Source organism: Microtus ochrogaster, linkage group LG2, assembly GCF_000317375.1.
Source record: "Microtus ochrogaster isolate Prairie Vole_2 linkage group LG2, MicOch1.0, whole genome shotgun sequence".
Lineage (NCBI taxonomy): Eukaryota > Metazoa > Chordata > Mammalia > Rodentia > Cricetidae > Microtus > Microtus ochrogaster.
In genome coordinates, this window is record NC_022028.1 from 23,921,030 (window position 1) to 23,942,497 (window position 21,468).

A 21,468-nucleotide genomic window follows, 5' to 3' on the forward strand; every position below is an offset into this window, starting at 1 on the left:
GAGCCTGTCCTGGAACTAGCTCTGTAGACCAGGCTGGTCTTGAACTCACAGAGATCTGCCTGCCTCTGCCTCCCGAGTGCTGGGATTAAAGGTGTGCGCCACCATCACCCGGCCGGCAAATTGTTCTTAATGCTCGCATTTAGTTGTGTGACCCCCGTAAGGAGTTACAAGAAACAGCACTGAAGCAGAGGGTAAAGGAAAGATGCACCCAAGAATCGGAAGACGGAAACAGATGGGGAAAAACAAAACGCATTTAATTTTATACGAAACATGTTGAAAGCTGGTCCCTCCCACTACATACACGATTTCTGCCATCCAGAGGCTCACACAGAGCAGCTGGAAGAAGCTATGTACTTCGTAAGCATTCTGCACCTGAGCAGCTCTGTCATTAGAAGGTGATGCATTGGAGCTTAGATACACACCACAAGCTGCCCATCTGCTTCCCGAAGGGTCAGTTGCAACAAAAACTGCTGGGCGGTCAGTAAGGACCTAAGGCTTCCAAGACAGCGATGGCTGTGGGGTTTTCTCTTCAGGCACTCAACATTTTGCTTGGCATGTGCAAGACAGAGATGAAGCATGGTGTTCTGAGCTAACAGAATGATTTTTGTTTGAGGTGATCTTCGTGCATGGATAGAAAACCTTGATCTAGCTACTCTGCTACACAAGGCACAGGCTGCTGTACTAAGTCTTCTTTGGGAAGCTAGAACTCAAGCTGGCTCACGGTCGCGACGGCACACAGTGCTGCGCTGCTGAGTTTATCACAGAATGAACAGCCTTGTCACATGACCATGGGAAACAGCAGCATGACCAGAGAAGGGAAGAAAGCTTACCTGTGCCTCAGGCTCCCTGTCTGGCATCGACCCGAAAAGGTTTAGGATTTTCGTTTTCATGGGATCCTGGAGAGAAGCAAGCCAGGAAACAACCTCCTGGTACACTGACTCATGGAGGGCGGTGAGTTCTTCATACTCTTGACCTTCCACCTGGCCAGAGAAGACAGAGAGACATTTCAGTAATCCATGCAGACACAGGCCTCTGCACACTGGTGACCTCTGACAGCTAGCTGGATTTGTGACATCTACTTCTTCACCAATGACACAAAATGACATGTTTACTATAGAAATATTTGCTTTTTAATAAGTCTGAGATCTATGAATTGCACCCTGGTTCTTCTCTTAAGATTCTAATGTGAGCACATATCCGTTATAAATAACTGTCCATGGGTACGGATTATGTATCTGATATATAATAAGTTATTTACCCACATACATAAGATACATTTTGAATATCCTGACATTTTATTTTTAAAATGATTTTTAAGATGCCAGTATTATAAATATGCATACAGAGGAACCGACAAGACAATAACGCCAAGTAAGAACGTCCAGTACCAAGCCTGCCAACCTCAGTTTGGTCATCAGAACCCTCGTGGTAAAAGGAAAGTACAGATTCCTGCAGGTTGTCCTCTGACCCCCACATGCATACTGTGTGTGCGCACACAATACAACAAAGAAATAAATATACACAAGAGAACTTTTTGTTGGGTATTGCAGAACAAGGAATCAGAGCTAGTATTTTACAAACCATTTTCCTAATACCAAATCACACTCCAGGAGCTGTGCTGGGCGGCACCATGACCACCAACATTAGCAACTGCTCAGCCATACTGTGGTGTGCTGTGCCTGGCATCCAATACTCCTCACTGTCCAGCCAATCATTTGGCTCCACCTCAACCCTGCTTAGGATGATCTGGCAGAGCAGGGGACTAGTGATTGGGCGTGTCTTAGCTTCACCGTCGGCTATCATGTACGTGTGTCAGTCAAGATCACAGCTTGGTAAAGCAGAATAAACCATCCAGGTCTTTTCTGGGTAGACAACTCTTGAAGTTACAAAATCCACAGAAATTGTAACAGACAGAAAGAACCATTATAGGTTTGACTTACACAGATTTCTGTGAGATAAAAATAATTCTCGAAGGGTGAGAGATTTTTATACTCGCTTTGGAAGGCTCTTTCAAGCACGACTGTTTTGTATTCTACCTCACTCTGGACCATATGAGGAATCACCGCTGGGACTCAAAAGCTGGCCATCACCACATTGTTAGCCCTTTCCCCGAGTATGTATTTTATATGTATAGGTGTTTTGCCTACATGCATGTCTGTGCGTTTCTGGGGAGGCTGGAAGAGGGCATCTGCTTTCTTGGAACCTGAGATACAGAAGGTCACAAGCCACCATGTGAGTGCTGGGAATTGAACTTGGGTCCTCTGGAAGAGAAGCCAGTGCTTTTAACCACTTAGCCATCTCCCTGGCAACTCCCACCATGTCTTAATAAATAACATTGTATTGAAAACCAGTCTAACACAGTCCTTTACACATGGCCTACTGCTGCTTATTAACCCTAAGAATAGAAACCAGTTGCAGCAGAGACCACATGTCTTGCAGGGTCTAAAGCACAATCATCAATTAGTGTCTAGGAGAACCGAGCCAGAATATCTCCCGCAGATACCCAAGTCTATATAAAATGATGTACCACTTACATAAAGCCCACACGTGTCCACCCCCCTTATAATCTGAGCCATCTATAGATTACTTGACCTACTAGAAACAGTTGTTACACGCTATTGTTTTGTTTTGGAGACAGTGTTAGGCTATGTTGCCCAGGCTGGCCTCACACGTGGGTTTATCTTTCCTCCTTCTTCAGTCTAGAGCATCTAGGACGACAGGTGGATGCTACATGCAGCTATACCCTGCTGTCCAGGGAATAACGGTAAGACAAACATGTCTATACATTTGTAGAGGCATAGTTATTTTTGTAATGCTCAATGCACCATCAACTGACTCTATGAAGGAACCAGAGACAGAATTGTCACCTGATCTGTGTCTGGTCTTTATAGGAAAAGTGTGTCAGTCCCCAGACTCGAATATCATACATGGAACCACAAGCCCAGGCTCCCTAAGGGCATTTCAGTTTAGGAGGTTTCTCTACTAACTTTAACCCAAGTGAAAATGCAACAACTCAAGTGCTGGATTAGGACGGAAATAACACTGTAAGCACAGTAGAGAGGAAAACAGATTGAGGCCCTGTAAAATGACCCTCACCTTCTCGTCTTCCAGGTACTCGATGTCCGCGGTGTTATAGCCATCCCTGTGGCGGTGGCTGAGCACTCTGAAGCGGCTAATCCCGACTGCATCCACAATGGAGCTTCCGTCGGGGAAAGTTCTGATGTCCTTTATCTCCAGCATGCAGCCGAACTCCGAAATCCTAAAAGGACGGGCAGGCGGGGAAAGAGGCAACTGTGTCTGGCTTTCAAAAGGAACGCAAAACCAGACTGAACAGTGGGTGTCCCTACATCGGGTCAGCAAGGTTATCATCCAATGAGATAATGCGTCCTTCTGTTGAGTACTGCCTACACTAGAGATGGAGATGGCTTGACAGAGGCCTCGGGCCTCAGCATCAAATGAGCGAGAGCTCTGGAAGGATCTGAGGTATGGGAAAAGACCAAATTTTAAATGGAGTGCTTTAGCCACTTGGCCAGGCCGTGTTGCGGGTCCAGTACGCACAATATTTGGTGTTGCTCAGGCACTCTGCTCCTGGCCCACGAAGAATCTCCCCACTTTCACGTGCACTGTCCAATCAAAGTCCTGAGGCAGGCAGTCTACAGCCACTGCCTGTCTCTCTGCCTCCCCTTTACATCCCACCACTCCCCGTAAGATCCCAACAGAAGCTACAGATACCCTCCAGGTGGCCACAGTCAGTGGGCGCGTCCTGCCGCTGAACTAACACCCTCTACGCTTCTCTACACTCGGTGACCTCTCTGGTCCTCCACACTGCGTTCCCTGCCTGCTTCTCACACACCCAGGATGGCACCCTTAGCCGCCCCCTCTATTCTTCTCACACGCTGGGATACCCAGGATGGCATCCTTAGCCGCCCCATCTATTCTCACAGCAACACTTTCCCTGGAGCTCTTCCCGTGTTCATTACTAAACCCTCATCAGTGTTTCGGTGACACTCATGATGGGACACACAGGGATATGTAATATGTACCTGCGCCAGCTTCCCGGAACACGGAAGCTTATTTATGATTTCAGTCAAGATTTGAAACCTAAGATGCTTGTTTCCTAAGTTCTTACAGTGAGCAACGGCACCATGTATCTCCTAAACTGAAGATGACTGTGGATTCTCAAGTCACAAACCACTTCCCCACCTAATAAAATCTTCCCTTCCTGGCTCTCTCACAGAACACTCCCATTCCCACCTGTGGTGTGCACATACGTAGAAGCAGCCAGAAGATGTCCTGTGTTTTTCTAGCTATAGGCAAACAACCTCCGAATGCCAGCTCTTCCATGTCCGCCTCAGCTGCAGAGCTCATCCCATCTAGGAGCACCTTACCTGGTCTGCGGACAAGAACCCTTGAGTGGGGCAAACGCCTCTTGCCTGCAGCTCCCAGCAGATGCGGCCTCGTGCTGCTCCACAACGGGCCATCGGTGTGCTTTTACAAACTACCTGATTTCAAACACACTGCTATCCCTCTGGCTTCCCTTCCTGCCCTACGCTAGGGGGACTCGGGTGCCCTCTGCCCTCTGGTGTGTTTGAGAAGTCTTGGAGTAACTGCTGTAGCTTTGGCCACGCTACTTCTACTGACTTCTAATGAGCCCAATCTTAACATATGCTAACTTACTAAGCCCTTGCACACAATTGTGCATGGTCAGCGTCTTATGTTAAAAAATCTTTGCCTGGCCGGGCGGCGGTGGCGCACGCCTTTAATCCCAGCACTTGGGAGGCAGAGGCAGGCGGATCTCTGTGAGTTCGAGACCAGCCTGGTCTACAGAGCTAGTTCCAGGACAGGCTCCAAAGCCACAGAGAAACCCTGTCTTGAAAAACCAAAAAAAAAAAAAAAATCTTTGTCTTTTCCTGCTCCCAATTGTGAAAATAATTTCTAATATTTTCTCTTAATCTCTCTTTTATATTTTCTGATTCACAGTTTTCACAACAGGAATCTGTTAGAAACATATACATAATAACATAAAGAAGGGAAGAGGCTTTTGCTGTCCTACTTAGACTGCCCACTGCCCACTACTTTGATTGGAAGCTTTAGCTGGTGTTCTCTCTCCTTCATGCAATTATATATGAATCTGGAGTTCATATTTGAGCAGATCTCATCTCCATGTTCTGACTGCAGCTTAGGATTCTGATATGGGGGGACTGTCCTTCTTTCTGGTCATTTGATTTGTTCAAAACTATCTGGTCCTTTGCTGTCACGCTGATTCTAAAACGGGTAAATAAAACCCTTTTGAGATATGAAATGAAGGAGCTGTATAGAAATGGCCTCCTATGGAAATGGAGTCTTAGCATCCACTAACGCTGGCCTTTCAGGTACAGCTTCATAGATATGAATCGGTCAAGTTTTAGGATTTTTTTTTCATACATGTGTATTCTCTTAAAAATTGATTTACCCCTGGGTGATTATGGTAGGATCTGTTGAGTGGTTCTTAAAACACATTCTCCTCTTCCTCCCAGGCACACGGACAGACTACGTGTCCTGCCCTCCTTCACAGCAGGTGACAGCATACAGGAGGTGGCTTTTTTCCCTCCAGGATCCTCTAGGGGTGCATTACCACCAGCTGCCATTTGGATATGACAACATCAAGGTCATGACCACGGTGCACTGGAAAAACCTCTCAGGACAAGAAGGGACTCAAGTTCTGAAATCAAGCCCCAGCAGCCCGTTGCCTCGCAACATCCTCTCCAGACAACTAAAGTGAAGCAATAAGAAGTGAAAACAGGTGGCTGGAGAGATGGCTCAAGGGTTAAGAACACCGGCTATTCTTCCAAAGGACCTGGGTTCAATTCCTAGCACCCACACGGCAGCTCACAACTGTCTGTAACTCCAGAGGACCTGAGGACACAATCACACAGACACACATGCAGGCAATATACCAATGTATATAAAAATACATAAATCTTTAAAAAAAAAAAAGAAGTAAAAACAGGTGGCTTGGTTTGCATAAAACCAAAAACCATGAGCTTATACTTTTTGAAAAGCAATTTGAACGACTAACGATTTCCAGGTGTCACCTTTAGTTGCTCTTCAGGACGAAGAGGAAGTTTGCCCTTAATCAGGAGCCTTGAGACGCTGTTTCTTACCCTGCATTTTCTGAAGACAAACACATGCCAAATCGCTTGGTGCCGGTTTCCATGCATCTTCTTATCATGAGCCGATAGCTGGGCTCAAAGACATGCAGAGGGCAGGAAACCGTAGGGAAGGTCATGGCACACACAAAGATGGGCACATCTCGGGTCAGACTGCAGAGCAAGGGGAAATGTTAGCTTCGATGGGTAAGCTGTTCAGAGCAGAAGCTCAGAACAGAAGCGAGCAGTTGCTATAGCAACCAGAGCAGCCAGCGGAGGAACAACGTCTGAGCCTGACTCAGGGCTTAAGTGTGCGATGACGTCTCCACTCAGCCAGTTTGCAGCCAAGTCTGTCCTCCTTAATGTCATGTTTGACGATTTTAGAGCATCCTGTGTTATAGCACTGTACTTGGAAAGCGTACAGCTTTGGATTATACTTAAAATATTGCACAAAGCAAAAAGCACACAGCACACAAAGGCATCAAGTTTTACATAAGACGTGGAGTATCGACCGGGTCTACATGGAAACACACACTTTAACCAGCTGGAGAGAGGAAATTTCCATGAGTCACAATCCTGCTTCCTGTTCTGGTGTTTGCTTTTCCATTTAGAAAGATGTCCAGATACAGAAAACAAATATGCAACTTTCAAAAAAATGGATTTTGAAATATTTCTTATGACTTACACTTATATACCCACAAATATTTTCCAACTAACCTTTTCTATTTAAAGGTAAAAAAAATCTGTTATGAAAAAAAACAAAAAACAAAATCTAAGATAAGGTGTCAGTGAAGATTGTCGTCAGTATTCTGCACCAAAGACCGACTTCATGTGATAGAATCACTTACTCCGATAGTTCCAGCATTTCTTCATCGTGAATCCTCTTCCTATCAGACAGCTCATCTGGTAAGTACCGGAGTATCAGTTCTTCAACCAGAACAGTCACATGAAAGTTTCTGGTTGCCAACAACTGTAATAAAAGGTATATTAAATGATACCAAATGGCAATTATTCCTACAGGACAATGATCAGCACTGAGCTGGCTCTTGTTCTGTACATGTGAGAAAGGGGTTGCCGGGCATTTGCTGTTTGGGTGTCTAGTGCTCCCTGGCAATACAATAAAAACTGGACACTTGAAGTTTTTGTCCTCAAGGGGCTTATATTTAGTGAACGTCCAGGATGTTCCTGGATTTTTCGTTCCATTATGACTTTTCTGGTCAGCACACCGAGCGATGGGTATTACTGTGACATTTTCATCCACGTACATGATGCACAGGTTTTGCCTCTTCACCCAGCCCTCGTGAGACAGCGGGAAAAGTGCAAGCAAAAGGCTTGTGTTACAAACGGTCACAGAGGCCAGCTTTTGTTCTCATGAACATAGGGAGCCGTCCTCAGGTCCCTGGATCCCGGAAACACGGGTGCATCACTGAACAGGGGAGGTGTGCCCGTCAGCAAGAGACGATACTAGCATGGGGAAGACCACGGAGGAGCTCCCAAGTGAACTGCCATGTACACTCAGAACGTAAGGCACAGTATAACACTGATAACCATCCTGCGACCCCTGACAAGTCTAGAAATCTGCAATGTGAATGCAATTTAACAATGCAAGTGCATCATGCAACATAAGGCAAGTATGTACACACGTTTCAGAGAGGTTTTAATGGTGATGACATATTTTAACAAGCTTTGGCAACAAATTAAAAAGTTATACTTGCTTCCTTTTTTATTGTATGTGTGTGGTTGTTTTTTTAATTGATTTTAATTGAGCTCTACATTTTTCTCTGCTCTCCTCCCTGCCTCCCCCCTCCCCACTTCAACCCTCCCCTAAGGTCCCCATGCTCCCAATCAACTCAGGGGATCTTGTCTTTTTCTACTTTCCACGGAGATCAGATCTATGTAAGTCTCTCTTAGTGTCCTCGTTGCTGTCTAAGTTCAATTTTATTTCATTTTAATATCCTCTCCTGCCACGTCAGACTTTTGAAAAGTTAATTTAGCCTAGGAGGATGCTTCAGTGTGCGCCAGAGGGGGAGGAAGGAAAGGATAAAGCATGTGATCTAGAAGCTGCATGTTTCTTCTGGAAGATAATTAAAACAGAGGTTACCTGTGAGAACAACAGAGCCAGCACACAGCTCTGCAATGCTATTCATTTCATCTGTCTTATCTGCACGCTCAGTATAAATGGACTCCAGAGTTTTGATTTGGGTTAAATGTCAATAGATAATTTCCATTGATACACTACATTTTACTGGCTTTGGTTTCGGACCAAAGGCAGTAGCGACTGATGACTGGGAAGAGCATAGAAGAGACTGGAAGGCTGAGTGGAACAACCAGACACGTGAGCGTATCACAGTACGTCAAACGGTTTGGCATGACTATATATATCCTGATAGCTCTTTTCAATCTAACACAATGATTTATACCTGAAAATCACTTTATTTGGCTACTTCTGCATCTAATGCTTCCTTATTGTTCTGGCTGATGAAAGAGGTGGGAAATGACCCATATTAGATTTTTATTTTTTAAAAAAAAGGTCTGATTTTTAACAAGTAGATGGTAGAAGAGAAGCATGAAATATTTATCAAAGCACAAGAGGGGCCTTTTGATTTCACAAACCGCTTACTTCTGAAAGCTTGTCTTTGCACAGTGGGCAGTGTGGAGCATGGTCAAGGCAGCGCTCGAGGCATTTCAGGCAAAATGTGTGTCCGCAGGGCGTAGTGACAGGTTCAAAGAGCAACCTAGAAAGAAGATCATGGGTTTCCACCAGGATATATCCAGAACAGACGTTCAAAAGAGCCACCTGCTTAAAAGGATGCCCTATGCAGTTTCCATCCAGCCGTGGGAGTCATTTGTATCCATTCCTCTTGTACATCCTCACTAAACTTTTAGAAAATAAATCAATTATTACTGATATATATTATGCTGGCTAATTTTACGTTATTTTGACACCAGCTATAGTCATCTAAGAAGAGGAAACCCTAATTGAGAAACATGTCTTTGTAAGATTGGGCTATAGGCAAGCCGTTAGAGCATTTTTTAAATTAGTGAATGATGTGGAGGGACCAGTTGATTGTGGGTGAGGCCACCCCTGGGGTGGTGATCCTGGGTTCTAAAAATAATCAGGCTGAGCAAGTCATAGGGGGCAAGCCAGTAAACAGCACCGTTCCATGGCCTCTGTACCAGCTCCTGTCTCCAGGTTCCTGCCCTGTTTGAATTCCTGTCCTGGCTTCCTTCATTGACAGACTACGGATGTTGAAGTGTAAGCCAAATAAACCTTTTCCTCCCCAAAACTGTTTTTGGTCATGATGTTTTATCATAGCAGTAGTAACTCATATTAACACACACATACACACTCATACACACACACTTACACACACTTATACACTCACATACACTTACACACTCATACACACTCACACACACATGTGTATCTAGGTGTACATGTACATCTTCAACAGCAGCCCTTGCATGCGGTTATAGAATTCACAAACACTTTTTAAAAGACCTATATGAATTGTATCCAGCTCACCTCATACACAGAGCACACTCAAAGTCAGCAAGGTCAATCGTGAACTCTGGCTCCTCCAGAGAGTTCACTTTCCCCTGAGGTGAGGAATCCACATCTGAAAAATTTTCAAATGTTGTAACAAACATCCAAACTTCTGAGAAACACCCTATGACAAACGTATTTCTTCTGGACACAATGTTTCAATATCAGTGTTAACAAATGCTGCTGAAGAAAAACTCTTACAAGAATTGACCAAGGCGGTGTGAATTCAGGGAAAACCATCCAAGTGTTTGTTCTCTTCCTCACTATAAAGCCCCAACAAAATTCGCTCTAGAAAAAAAAGCTGGTATACTCATTTCTGTATGGATTTTACTGTGTTAAGATCTTTTACAAATTCATGGGAGTACTAACTAATACTCTACCCTTTTGATTTCAGAATATCACGGCAAGCAACACTTAGCTGACCTTTCTTGGGAACTTTCTCTGGGGTGTTCCCATCACACCCATCTCCTGTGTCACTTGGGAGCTGTCTCTTTAAAGTGCTGCTCGATGCTGCTGGAAAGACGCTTTCCAAAGCCTTTTTGTCCTCTTCACGGTTTTGGCCCATAATAAAATACAAAACCGAAGAATTGATTTCCTTCTTGACTGCATCAGACCTCTCAGATGGATTCTATCAAGAAAGAAAGAGAATCCTGGATATTGAAGAGCCATAGGATACAAGGGAAACAAAACCAAAGAAGCCGACATGCAGTAAGCCTTCTTAAAACTCTCTGGAAAGGGGCCGTGGGGAAAGTACTTATTGTACAAGCGTGAGCCTTGGGGTTGGAGCCTTGGAGCCTTGGGTTTGCATCTGTTTGCAAAAGCTGGGCAAGTCTGTCACGTCAGTGTGAGGGGAGACACCAGGCCAGCTGAAACAGCATGCCTCAGGGTCAGCAAGAGGTCCTGTCTCAGAACGTAAGTGGGAGCAACAGAAGATGACACCCAACAGTTACCCCTAGTCTCTACACACACAAAAATCAACTTCTGAGGAAAAGAGAGTGCCCGTGCTCCCGAGCCTGACTGGCTTTGTCAATCAGGTAATCAGATGTGCTTTACACTTCTCGTGGTAGAACACAGGATAATTTCTTTCCGAGAAGACCAATCTGCAAACTATAGCCTATACATCAATGTATACATTATATATCACATGTCCAGATCTGTCTCTGCTTTCTTTTTTCTCCAAGACAAAAAATAATATGAGGTCTCCTAACATTTTAGAGGTGTTCCTAAACAGTTTGGAGAGGCTCCGGGGCTCCCATCTGTGCTGTTCCGTTAGTTCTGCCCACTTCATTTAAAAGCTTTGACTAGTGTTTACATCTAGTCATAGGATCCATGATGCCCCAGGAGCTGCCAAACAGTAAAGTCACCCAGCGGCAGACACATGCAATTCGCACCTCAGGACTGCCCGTATTCGCGCTCCCGCCTTCTTCCACAGGACACTGGGGATTCATCTGGCCATCACAGTGGGCCTCTGGTCCACTTTGGGTAGAAGCTGTCGAATTCTGATGCTCACTTTCTGAAGCTGAAAACAACACCTCACATATTACCTGTCAATTTTTCAAGAAGAGAAAACACGTTGTAAAAAAATCCACTGGGTAGTGTGTGGGGGTCTCTAACATATTTTAGAGGTTCAGAGTCAACACAAGCCAAACAGGTCTGTAAAAAAAAATGGTAAAGAACAACCACTGTATTCCAGCCACTAATCTCTTAAAATACTAACATTTTGAAACTATACATACTGTGTTAAGAACCGTAGATTCTAGCCCCTTTCCACCCATCTTACCAATGGTAAAATACGGGAATGTGCCCAGAGGAGGGAACCCAGAGACCCTTCTCTGCCTGAAAAACATGCTTCGAAAAAAGCAAGCTGTCTTTAAGTCCCTAAGGCGGGTTCACACAACCGTGGGAGGAAAAACTGACTCGTGTTGCACTGTAGCACAAAGCAGAATGCGCTCATCAGCAGAGATCATAGTGTAGGCAGGCGGTAGCCGCGTGAGTTAAACCGTGTTCAAACAGGGAACACTGACAAGAGCAAACCAGAAACTCCCAGTCCCTGGAAATGCCACACAAAGACCAGGTGAGTACTGCCTAGGCATTTGGATAGGATCCATTCCTAAAGCAAGCGTGACTCAGTACCTTCTGGACCACGCTGGTGAAGCGCTGCTGCACATCCCAGGTCAGTGTGCGGGGCAGAACTCTCCCTAGGATCAACACTCTGTCTCCACAGCCGTGTGCTGCAACCTGGCCTCATGTGTCAGCCTCTCATCGCAACGGAGGCAGGTGTCCATCACCTTAGCAGACATTCTGCTGCATATCTAATTAGAGGTCATCAAACGTGGTGCGCATGACTACGGTGTCGCTAACCGCACTATTGTGGGCGTTTGAAATTACAACGTGTTGCTCTCACGGGCAAGGGCTCCCGGCATGACACAAAGCCACACGTAACACCTGCAGGAGGAAGTCATTCTTGAGAACGCATACCTTCTGTGTTTCTTTCCTTGCCGACTTACATCCAGGATTTAAAGCAATGGAGTAGATAAATTCCTTCAGCCCTTCTTTACTTCTTCCCAATCCAGAAAGAATCTGAGCTTTTATACGGTGCCCCTGGATTTGCCCAAAGACAAACACAGCAAGATTATCTACATCTGGAGACAACAAGCCCCGGAAAATGTGTTAGAATGGTTTGCTACATCTTCAGATTAGGTGAATGGAAACAGTTCTTAAGACAAGATTCACTGTTTAATAAATACACCTACAATCAGAATGCATTGATCACTGTAACTGAGGTTCGTGCCCAAAGAAGTTCTAGAGGACATGCTAAGAAAGAAATGGAATCTATCAATCTAATTTTATTGTTTATGATATTTATGAAATCCATATAATTTACAAAAACTGTTGAATAGCCAAGAAATTAGATTTATAATATATTTATCATTACTCTTAAAGCTATCTTGAACAAAAGATCAAAGCCAGGTATACACATGAATGAATCTGAATTCAAAATATACTATAAATTATGACAGCAAAACAGTTATAATTTCTATATACCAGCAATCATCATTTGCTTAAATGTGTTCATGTGTGTGTGTGCCACAGGTATAGGTGACCTTAGAGGTCAAAAGAAGGTGTTGGGACTAAAGAGGCAGTGCACTTTTTTATGTTTCTTTGATATTTTCATGTCTTTTTTAGTAAAATACTGTTCAAATTCCTTAACCATTTAACCAGTTGTGTGGATTCCTACTGGATTGGTAAGCTCACTTCATATATGCTGAGTACAACTTCCCCTTATCACGCAATCTTATCTGTTCCTAATTTGTGTTTAATTTTCATCTCTGCACCAATATCCTTTGAAGATCAGGAGTTTTAAATGTTTGGTGAAGACCTACTCACCAAACTCTGGCTTCTGTAATGTGTACTTTCTGGTCCCATTTGTTGGCCATTGATCTTACATTTATTTCCTTTCTTCTGTTCACCTCGCTTTTATTTAAGATTTATTTTTATTTCTGTGTCTGTGTGTGACTCTCTGAGTGTGTATGTCACCTGTACGCAGGTTTCTGCTGAGGCCAGAGGAAGATGGTGGATGCTCCTGAGCTAGAATTGAAGGCAGTTGTGAGCCACTCACCATGGCCAAACTCAAGTTGTCTGGAAGAGCAGCAAGCCTTCTTAACCACTGAATCATCTTTCCAGTCTCTCATTTTTTGGTTTGAATTTGCTCTTCTTGGTCTAGCTTTAATCTTAGGATAGAAACTAGAGTTTGGATCTTTGTCCTTTAATGGGAGATGATGATACTATAAATCTCTAAGAATGACTTTAACTAGATCTAAGAAATCAAATGTATAATGTCTCATGAGATGTTAAGCATCCATCTTGCTATTTCCCTATATGCCACGTTTTCTTGTCACTTTCAAGACTTCCTTAACAACTCTGGGCCTAAGCAGCAGACTGGTTGTGGTTTGAGTTATTCTGCATGGCTTCTTGTTCATTCCACGCATCTGAAATTAATGCGTCCGACTGTGGTAGTATGACTGTAACTGGCCCCCATAAGCTCATAGGGAGTGGCACTAGTAGCAGCTGTGGCTTTGTTGGAGTGGGTGTGGCCTTGTTGGAGGAAGTGTGTCACCGTGGGAGTGGGATTTGAGGTTTCCTATATGCTCAAGCCATGGGACTTGAGTTCTGATCCCAACCAGGCATGTGAAAACAGCTGGGAGGTGACATACTGAGAGGGGAAGACAGGAGGATCCCAGCGGTTCACCGAGAGACCCTGAATCCAAATATAAGGCGGAGAAGCAATTGAGGAAGACACTGCAATGTTAACCTCTGGCTTCTCCATGTACTTACATAGGTGAGTGCAACAGCACAAACACACACATGCATACACCTTGTATGCACACTCCCCAGCTCACATGCACACATACACTCTCATACACAGCTATGTGCACCCCCACTCACATACACACACACACGCACACAGACACACATACACACACGCACATGCACGTACACACACCCTCACACGCAGACACACACATACACACACACACACACACACACAGACACACACGTACATACACCATAACCTTAATCAAATGGACCCTTTCCAAAGCCAATGAAGAAGTATAAAACACCTTAGTCAGGAGAGGCTCCCTCTGACAGACCATATCAGCATCCTGCATGGCTTGCTCATAGTTCTTTGTGGTTAGATATATCTCAGCTCGCAGCAGCAGGAGTGAGCTGTCATCAGGGGCTGAAAAACAGGGGAGATACAAGTGACTGCATTTTAAAGATACACTGCTTTCTGATATTAAAATATTAAGTTGGGAAATTAGCACAAAGACAAACACAAAACAATTCCCAGTGATCACATGTTGAGTTCACTGAGTACATGAACACAATTCACAGAGTTCCTTTCAGGAAAACAGAAATAAGTTTAACTAGTCTTCAAAATGCATCAGGGAAAAATAACATTAATCCTTCAAGCACACGAGTACAATCTGCAATAACAAACCAAGTAATCTGAATCCAAAAAGCTTTCAAACCTGAGTTTTGGGTTTGGGGGGTATTTCTGACTTTGAATTTTTAAATTAGAATTGGAAGACACTCAAAAAGAGAAAGAGAGCCTTTATAAAATACGAAACACTTATAGATTCAGCTCTTTTGGACTGCAGAAATTCATGCTGTAAAATTAGGTATTTAAAAGAGACATATGAAATACATTTCATGGGAAGCACACTAAGAAATCCATGCTTTAAAACCTAATAGAGAGGGAGGGGGTCAGTCAAGTGTTTGCCACCCAAGCACTGGGACCTCAGTCTGAACCCCAGCACCGAAGTCACATGGTACAGTGTAGCATGCCTGCATCACAACACTGGGGAGGCAAAGGCAGGAGGCTCTCCAGTCTACCCAATCCAGCCAAAGTGGAGCCCCAGGTTCAGTAAGAGCCAAGGATCAAAACTAAGAGAGCAACTGAGAAAAACACCTGACACCAGCTTCCGGCCTCCGCATTCACACGCACGGATACTGTGCACACACAGCGACACACGCATACACATGTGCCACACAGCAAGAAACTGGATGGGAAGAGTAAAACATAACTTTTTCCCTACCTAATCATGTGCATGCCAATTCACCTATGCAACTGTATTATATATACCTCAGAACCTTCTCAACTCTCCTCCCCATGTTCCTCACACAGAAGACACACTGACGACCATTCCTGTGACATTACAGTCAAACACAGCTCCCAGAGAAGTCCAGGAGTGGTTCTCTCTGTGGGATGTCACATAGCACATACCTCCACAGCTGGTTTTCACACCTCTGGACTCTGCTCACTCCACCCCCATCTTCTCGGGATCCTCGCAGCTGCCCTTTCCCGTTGATAACTACGCTGAGCACTTAGACATATTCCTTTCTCTCTTCCTGAACACCGCTGTGGATTGCCTTGAAACCTTGACTTTGACCTCAAAAGTCTCACCTGGGCCTTTGCAAAGGTCAGCAGGCTTCCTATTAGTTTATGTAGATAACCAAGCAAATGTGCAGCGAAAAACTCATGCAAGACAGGGCTGAAGGCATGGTAAGCTGCAAAAGAACTGTTATGGACACATGCTAATGAGAGGCGTGGCAGGAAAAGGGTGGGGCAATGGGGAGCAGGAGTCACAGGAAGACATTCACAAGGTTTTGGGTTTTTTTTTCTTTTTAAACTGAAACAAATCAAAACATAACAGCAATTGTTTCTCACTGAACTGTGATTGAAACACCCTGTTGTTAATTTTTAAGACAAGGTAAACAACACAAAAACGGGCTTCAGGAAGTTCCTGAAACTGGCAAGACTCGCTAACCCCGCCCTCTCAATAGTAAACAATAAAGACTGCTGAGAGTCAAGCTGCCAGGAGGACTCTTACTTAGACAAGCTACGATGACTCTCAGATGAGCCAAGCTGCAAGCAAGAAACAGGAATCAGCCAAGAAGCCTGGAAGGAACAGAAACCAGCCAAGCAGCCAGGAAGAGGTGTAGACAGAGCACCTGGAGCTGCCTTCAAGTTGTACAGTATAGTATAAATATCCAGTTTTTATGAGATGTCACCCAAGCTAGTGTAGGCTTTGGTGACGCACCTGTCTTTGAGTTATTTCTGCTACTGTAAGTAACCTCTCCCTTAAGTAAAACTCATTGGTTCTACGATTTGAACTTCAACTGTATCTGTGTATTGGTGTGTGTTACATCTCCCCAGGAAAAGTCTTGTCACTCTCTTGTTCGTCTCTGGTAACACAGGCCTATTATGAAACGTTTTGGTAAAGGGAGAATGTTTCCCTTAAGGCTCAAAGCTCTCCCATCCACACCGTCAAGTGAATATGTCCATCTGTTAGCTATGATCCATAATGAGATCTTTGAAAATGTACATGCAGACTGAGAGGCACTGACAGAGCTCATAAGCAAGTGTGTGATCTTTAAAAACGTTTTGTTGTATGTGTACGGGTGATTGGCCTATATGTAAGTCTGTGCACCGCATGCATGCTTGGTGCCCTCAGAGGTCACAACAGGGCATCGAATCCTCTGCAACTGTAGTTAAAGACGTTTGTGCACTGTTGTGTGCACTCTGGAAATCAAACCCAGGTCCTCTGCAAGAGCAGCCAGTGCTCTTAACTTCTGAGTCATCTCTCCTGCTCCGAGTGTATGATTATATTTCTAAAAAAAAAATGCTTTATTTTTGAGAATTTCATAGATGAATACAGTGAAATATGATCATATCCACCCCATCTCCTCATTCCAACTTCACTAATATCATTCTCAGCTTTATTAATTCCAACATTCATTGTATTCAGTGAATTATAAGAAAAAAATTTTTTAAAGGAGACTTTTCACTGCCTGGCAGAAAATTATTCTTAATTCTCAGAGGATCTGCCTTTTTTAAAAGTGTGTCATTATATGGGAAATAGAACTACAGACTAATAACTTCTACCTGAAAGATTAGGTAAAAGTTCCTTAACTGCACAATTCTGTGCATTCTGATATCTCCCTGTTGGAGGTTTTGAGAGATCTAAACAAAAGAAGCTACTGGAATTGCAAACTGAGCTTCAAAGACAAGTCATCCATGGACTTCATACCCTGCGCTCACGACATGAGTTTCTCATGGATCCCGACGGTTCGCCAACTGGTTCTCTCGAGTCTCCCACACAGCCGTATCATACGCAGATCATTAGATTTCTTTTGCTGTCGTATTTCCAGCCCCCATTTCCCGTCACTCTCATGTTGCAAAGGTATTGACAGCAAATCCGCATCCTCTCCCCCAGTAGGGATTTAATCCACAGGCCCACACATCTCCCCCCTCCCATTCTTGACTTCAAAAAGGCCTGGGGAGACAGCTCAGTAGTTGAGAGCACTGTTGCTCTTCCAGAGGACCTGGGTTCAATCGCCAGCACCCACACGGTAGTGCGCAACCACCTGCAACTCCAGTTCCAGGGGATCTGGTGCCCTCATCTGGCGTCTGGTGGCACGACACGCGCATACATGTGAATCGGTGATGTCATCTCGCCCTGACTTTATTTCGTGGCATTCCTCAGCCTGCCACCCCAATAGCCACATCCACATTGGTAATGCTTTCTATGAGACTGTCCGTGACCCCGAACATGGTCTAGACATAGTAACCAGAATAGCTGGTGTCTGTGCAGGCTAAAACTAAAATAACGACGTGGAAGTGAAAATTAGAAATAATTGCCGTGTAGTGTCTGGAAAAATATCATTAAGCCCTGCAAAAAAAAAAAAAAAAGGCAGATGTTGTTCTGACCCCCCTCCTCCCTCCTGGACACTGATGTAATTATGGGTTTTGTCTTGAAAATCCTGCACTCTTGAGCCCTGCACCAAGAAACTCCATGTCTTCCGCGTGTATTTTGGACATTTATTGGTGTAAGCTGCAGTGACCACCCAGGACATACCCAGGACTGAAGATGTTCCCTTTGTGCTTTGCCACTTGGCAGACCCCTGGGAAGAGTGACCACCACTCTGACGGTCACCGGCAGTTGATGCCAACATGACTGGGTACCACTGCAGTAGTGTTTAGGAGCCAATGTACTGCAATACATGTTTTCTAACTAATCAGTTAGTGAATGCGGGTATCACAGTGCACAAGTGGACGTCAGATAACAGCTCTCAGGAACTTTCTCCTGAGACCCTGTAAGAACGGAGGATCAAACTAGGTCTGTGCACAAGTGATCCTACCCGCCGAGTCATCTCACCGGCTCAGTATAGTGTTCTCATTACCATTCAGGACAAATGTTTCCTTGTTTTTAATTGTGATTTTTTTTTATCTGACCTGTTGGTAACAGTGTGGTTGAAAGCTCCCCAAGTGTACAGAGAAATTCTGCTCTATTGTTAAGAAGTATTAAGAGGTGGGGCCGAATGAAGAGATCAGGCCAGAGGGCTTTGCTCGCACGGACAGGCTAAAGAGGCTAACACAAGGGCAGGTTAGTTAGGAAGGACATCTAAGCAAGCTCTGTGCTCCCTGCTGTGTCTTGTTTTACAATGCCCTCTGCTACTGCAGAGCAAGAACCTCTGATACTGGATTTCTCAGCCTTCACAACTATGTGAAATCAGTGTCTTTCTTTTATAAATTGGTTAGTTTGTGGTATTTTGTTATGGCGGCAGAAGACAGACTAAGACACGTTACATGTTAACGTTAAACATGCATTGCTTTGTTTCCAAATATCTGGCGACTGCCTACTTACCTGTTGCTTAATTTTCCTTTAGTGTTCGAGTAACACCTCTGTTTGATTCCAACCTTTTAATTTATTGCATTTATTTTATAGTCTAACCTAGGTATCAGCCTACACAGCAACAGATCCTGTGAATTCAAACAGGTGATAGTAACACCTATTGAAATACTCTGGGGCATTTCAGCATTACTGCCCCTCGCCCTGGAACCAGGAATCTGATAATCACCCTCGCGTGCACTGGAGCTTTGAGTACTTTCCCCTGGAATTCTCCATCCCCTTTGCAGTTTTTCTTCAATAAACCCAGGCCCTAGAACTGGGGAAAAACGACCTGCAGATGACCTGCAAGTGTTTCTCCTTGCTCAACCCAACCCAGCAACCGCCATGGCATTGATCAATTATAGTTAGCTGACCATTAAATGAGCTAGTCATAAGAGGTGACAAGCGACTCCTGGGCTCCCCCTTTGCTTCTGCAGTTTTTTTCCTTTAAAAGTAGCCTGTAACAGACACTCAGGGTCCTTCTCCTCCCAAGGCTGAGGGGCCCTGTCGCGGCAGTAAATAAAATTCCTCTTGCTTTTTGCAGCAACTGTGGTGTGAGAGTGGTCTCTTGGGGTGACCCCTCCTTGGTAAGTGGGCTTTAGGGTCCAACACTATGAAATAAAAATACCAATGTATCTATTCCAACATGTATTCTTAACTACTTTTCTATTCGTGTGTTATCAATTACTAAAAGTTTTGTTTAAATTCTTTAAAACAAAAGTGTATTTCTATCGCCTCATATTCTTGGTGTGTGTGCTTACATACTCGTTAGATTCAGAATGCTCGGGAACGCTGCTTTTTATGTTTTCTGTTTAACCAGATCATAGATCCTAGATATCTCCATCCCTCTTAATACACTTTGCCTTTAATTTATTGGATGCTAATTTTGTCACATCAGAGCACTCTCAGCCTCTTCCCCCTCCCCCTCCTCCCTCCCCCTCCACCTCCTCCTCCCTAGAGGGATATTCAGATCACTTAACGCTGAAGCAAATCCTTACTTTTCTGGGTGTCTTATTTGTTCTCTGTTACTTTGTTTTTCACTTCTAAAATTTTATTGTGTGTTTAGGCTGGGGGTGGGGAGGGGTTGCCTTGCTGTGGAGGCCACTGACTTTGTGGTTAGTCCTCTCCTTTTATGTTCAGGGGGTTTCTGGGAACAGAACTCAGATTCTGATGTGTTTTACCTGCTGAGCCACCTCGGGTCCTCTGTATTTTGAATGGGTTAAATATCTGCTATCTCACTAGAGCTTTTACATTTCACCTTTTAATCCTTTTGCTGGTTGCTCAAATCGAATGCAACATAAAACGCTGTCAGTATTACTTCCAGTATTTTTACCACACCCAAGACACACATTCACCACAAAATGTTTATCGCTCATCCTGGCTTTGTGCTACCTCCCAGATTCGCTTTTATATAAATTATAAATGCCACAAAACATCATTTTATTGAGATTCCAATTCCATTTGTAGGGTTACATTTCTGGTCTTCATTCCTTCCTTGGTCCCATGCTTTTACATGGGTAATTTTTTTTTTAATCAGTGAAGCCTTTATCCCTTAGGAGTCTATGTAGCATAATCCCAATACCAAAAATGTCCTTTGGTGTTGCCCACAGTTTTGGCCTATAGCATCTTGAGTCCCTTTCATCTGTGAAAGGTATTTGAGATGGAAAACAACTTCTGGATAGACCTTTTTATTCTTAATTTTACATTTTATTCCTTCAGCAATCTAAAAAAAAAAAAAAAAAGCCTAGTCCGTCTTCTCTGATTCCAAACTTCTCCTTCATTACTTCGGGAATCTTGATTTGGTGACTCACAATTTTTCATCGGCTGTGGAAAATTCTTGGCCCTTTTCTTCCCCCCTTTAAATGTTTCCCTTTCTCTTCGCTCTTCCTTTGGGTTCTGATCTCAGAGACCAGAATCTTTGTCTGTGTCCTGCAAACTTATGCTCTGTTTCATCATTGTCTCATGATCCAGCACGGAAATGTTCTATTAGTTTGTGTCTTAGCTTGCTTTTCCATGGCAGTTATGGAACACCATGACCAAAAGCAACTTGGGGAAGAAAAAGGTTAATCTGGCTTATATATCCCAGGCCACAGTCCACTGAGGACCAAGGCAGGAATTCAAAGCAGGAATCGAAGCAGAAGCGGTGGAGGGATATTAGTTACAAGCTTGTTCCCCTCTAGCTTGCTCGGTTTTCTTTCTTACATACCTCAAAATGACCTCCCCAGGGGTGGCTCCGCCCACAGTGAGCTGTCCCCTTCTACATCAGTCATCAGTTTGGAAAATGTTCTCATGCTTGCCTACAGACCAAGATGGGGGCATTTTTCAGTTGCTTTTCCCTCTTCTCAGACAACTCTAGATCTGTTAAGTAAGTCAGCAAAAACCCAAACCTACATAGCTTGTCCCCGCGATTTTTCATCCTAACTTCCAATGTTTGCAATCTGCTTTTTGCTTTTTTTTAAACCCATCTAATTAACTTTCAAGTTCAGACAAAATCTTAGAACATCCACCTTTGTGGTGTGTGTGTGTGTGTGTGTGTGTGTGTGTGTGTGTGTGTGTG

General features: G+C 44.0%; 1 protein-coding gene across 1 annotated transcript in view; it reads right to left on the reverse strand.

The window, feature by feature from the left end:
* Lonrf2 (LON peptidase N-terminal domain and ring finger 2) overlaps positions 1 to 21,468 on the reverse strand; it is a 32,801-nt gene that overhangs the window by 5,475 nt on the left and 5,858 nt on the right. Inside the window, exons 2-11 of the mRNA XM_005359960.2 lie at positions 14,298 to 14,416; positions 12,154 to 12,276; positions 11,067 to 11,219; positions 10,099 to 10,303; positions 9,655 to 9,748; positions 8,749 to 8,863; positions 6,977 to 7,098; positions 6,144 to 6,302; positions 3,097 to 3,259; positions 831 to 980 (exon numbers count right to left, since the gene is read on the reverse strand). Of these exons, the coding sequence (XP_005360017.1) occupies positions 831 to 980; positions 3,097 to 3,259; positions 6,144 to 6,302; positions 6,977 to 7,098; positions 8,749 to 8,863; positions 9,655 to 9,748; positions 10,099 to 10,303; positions 11,067 to 11,219; positions 12,154 to 12,276; positions 14,298 to 14,416 (1,403 nt within the window). The remainder of the gene's footprint in view (positions 1 to 830; positions 981 to 3,096; positions 3,260 to 6,143; positions 6,303 to 6,976; positions 7,099 to 8,748; positions 8,864 to 9,654; positions 9,749 to 10,098; positions 10,304 to 11,066; positions 11,220 to 12,153; positions 12,277 to 14,297; positions 14,417 to 21,468) is intronic.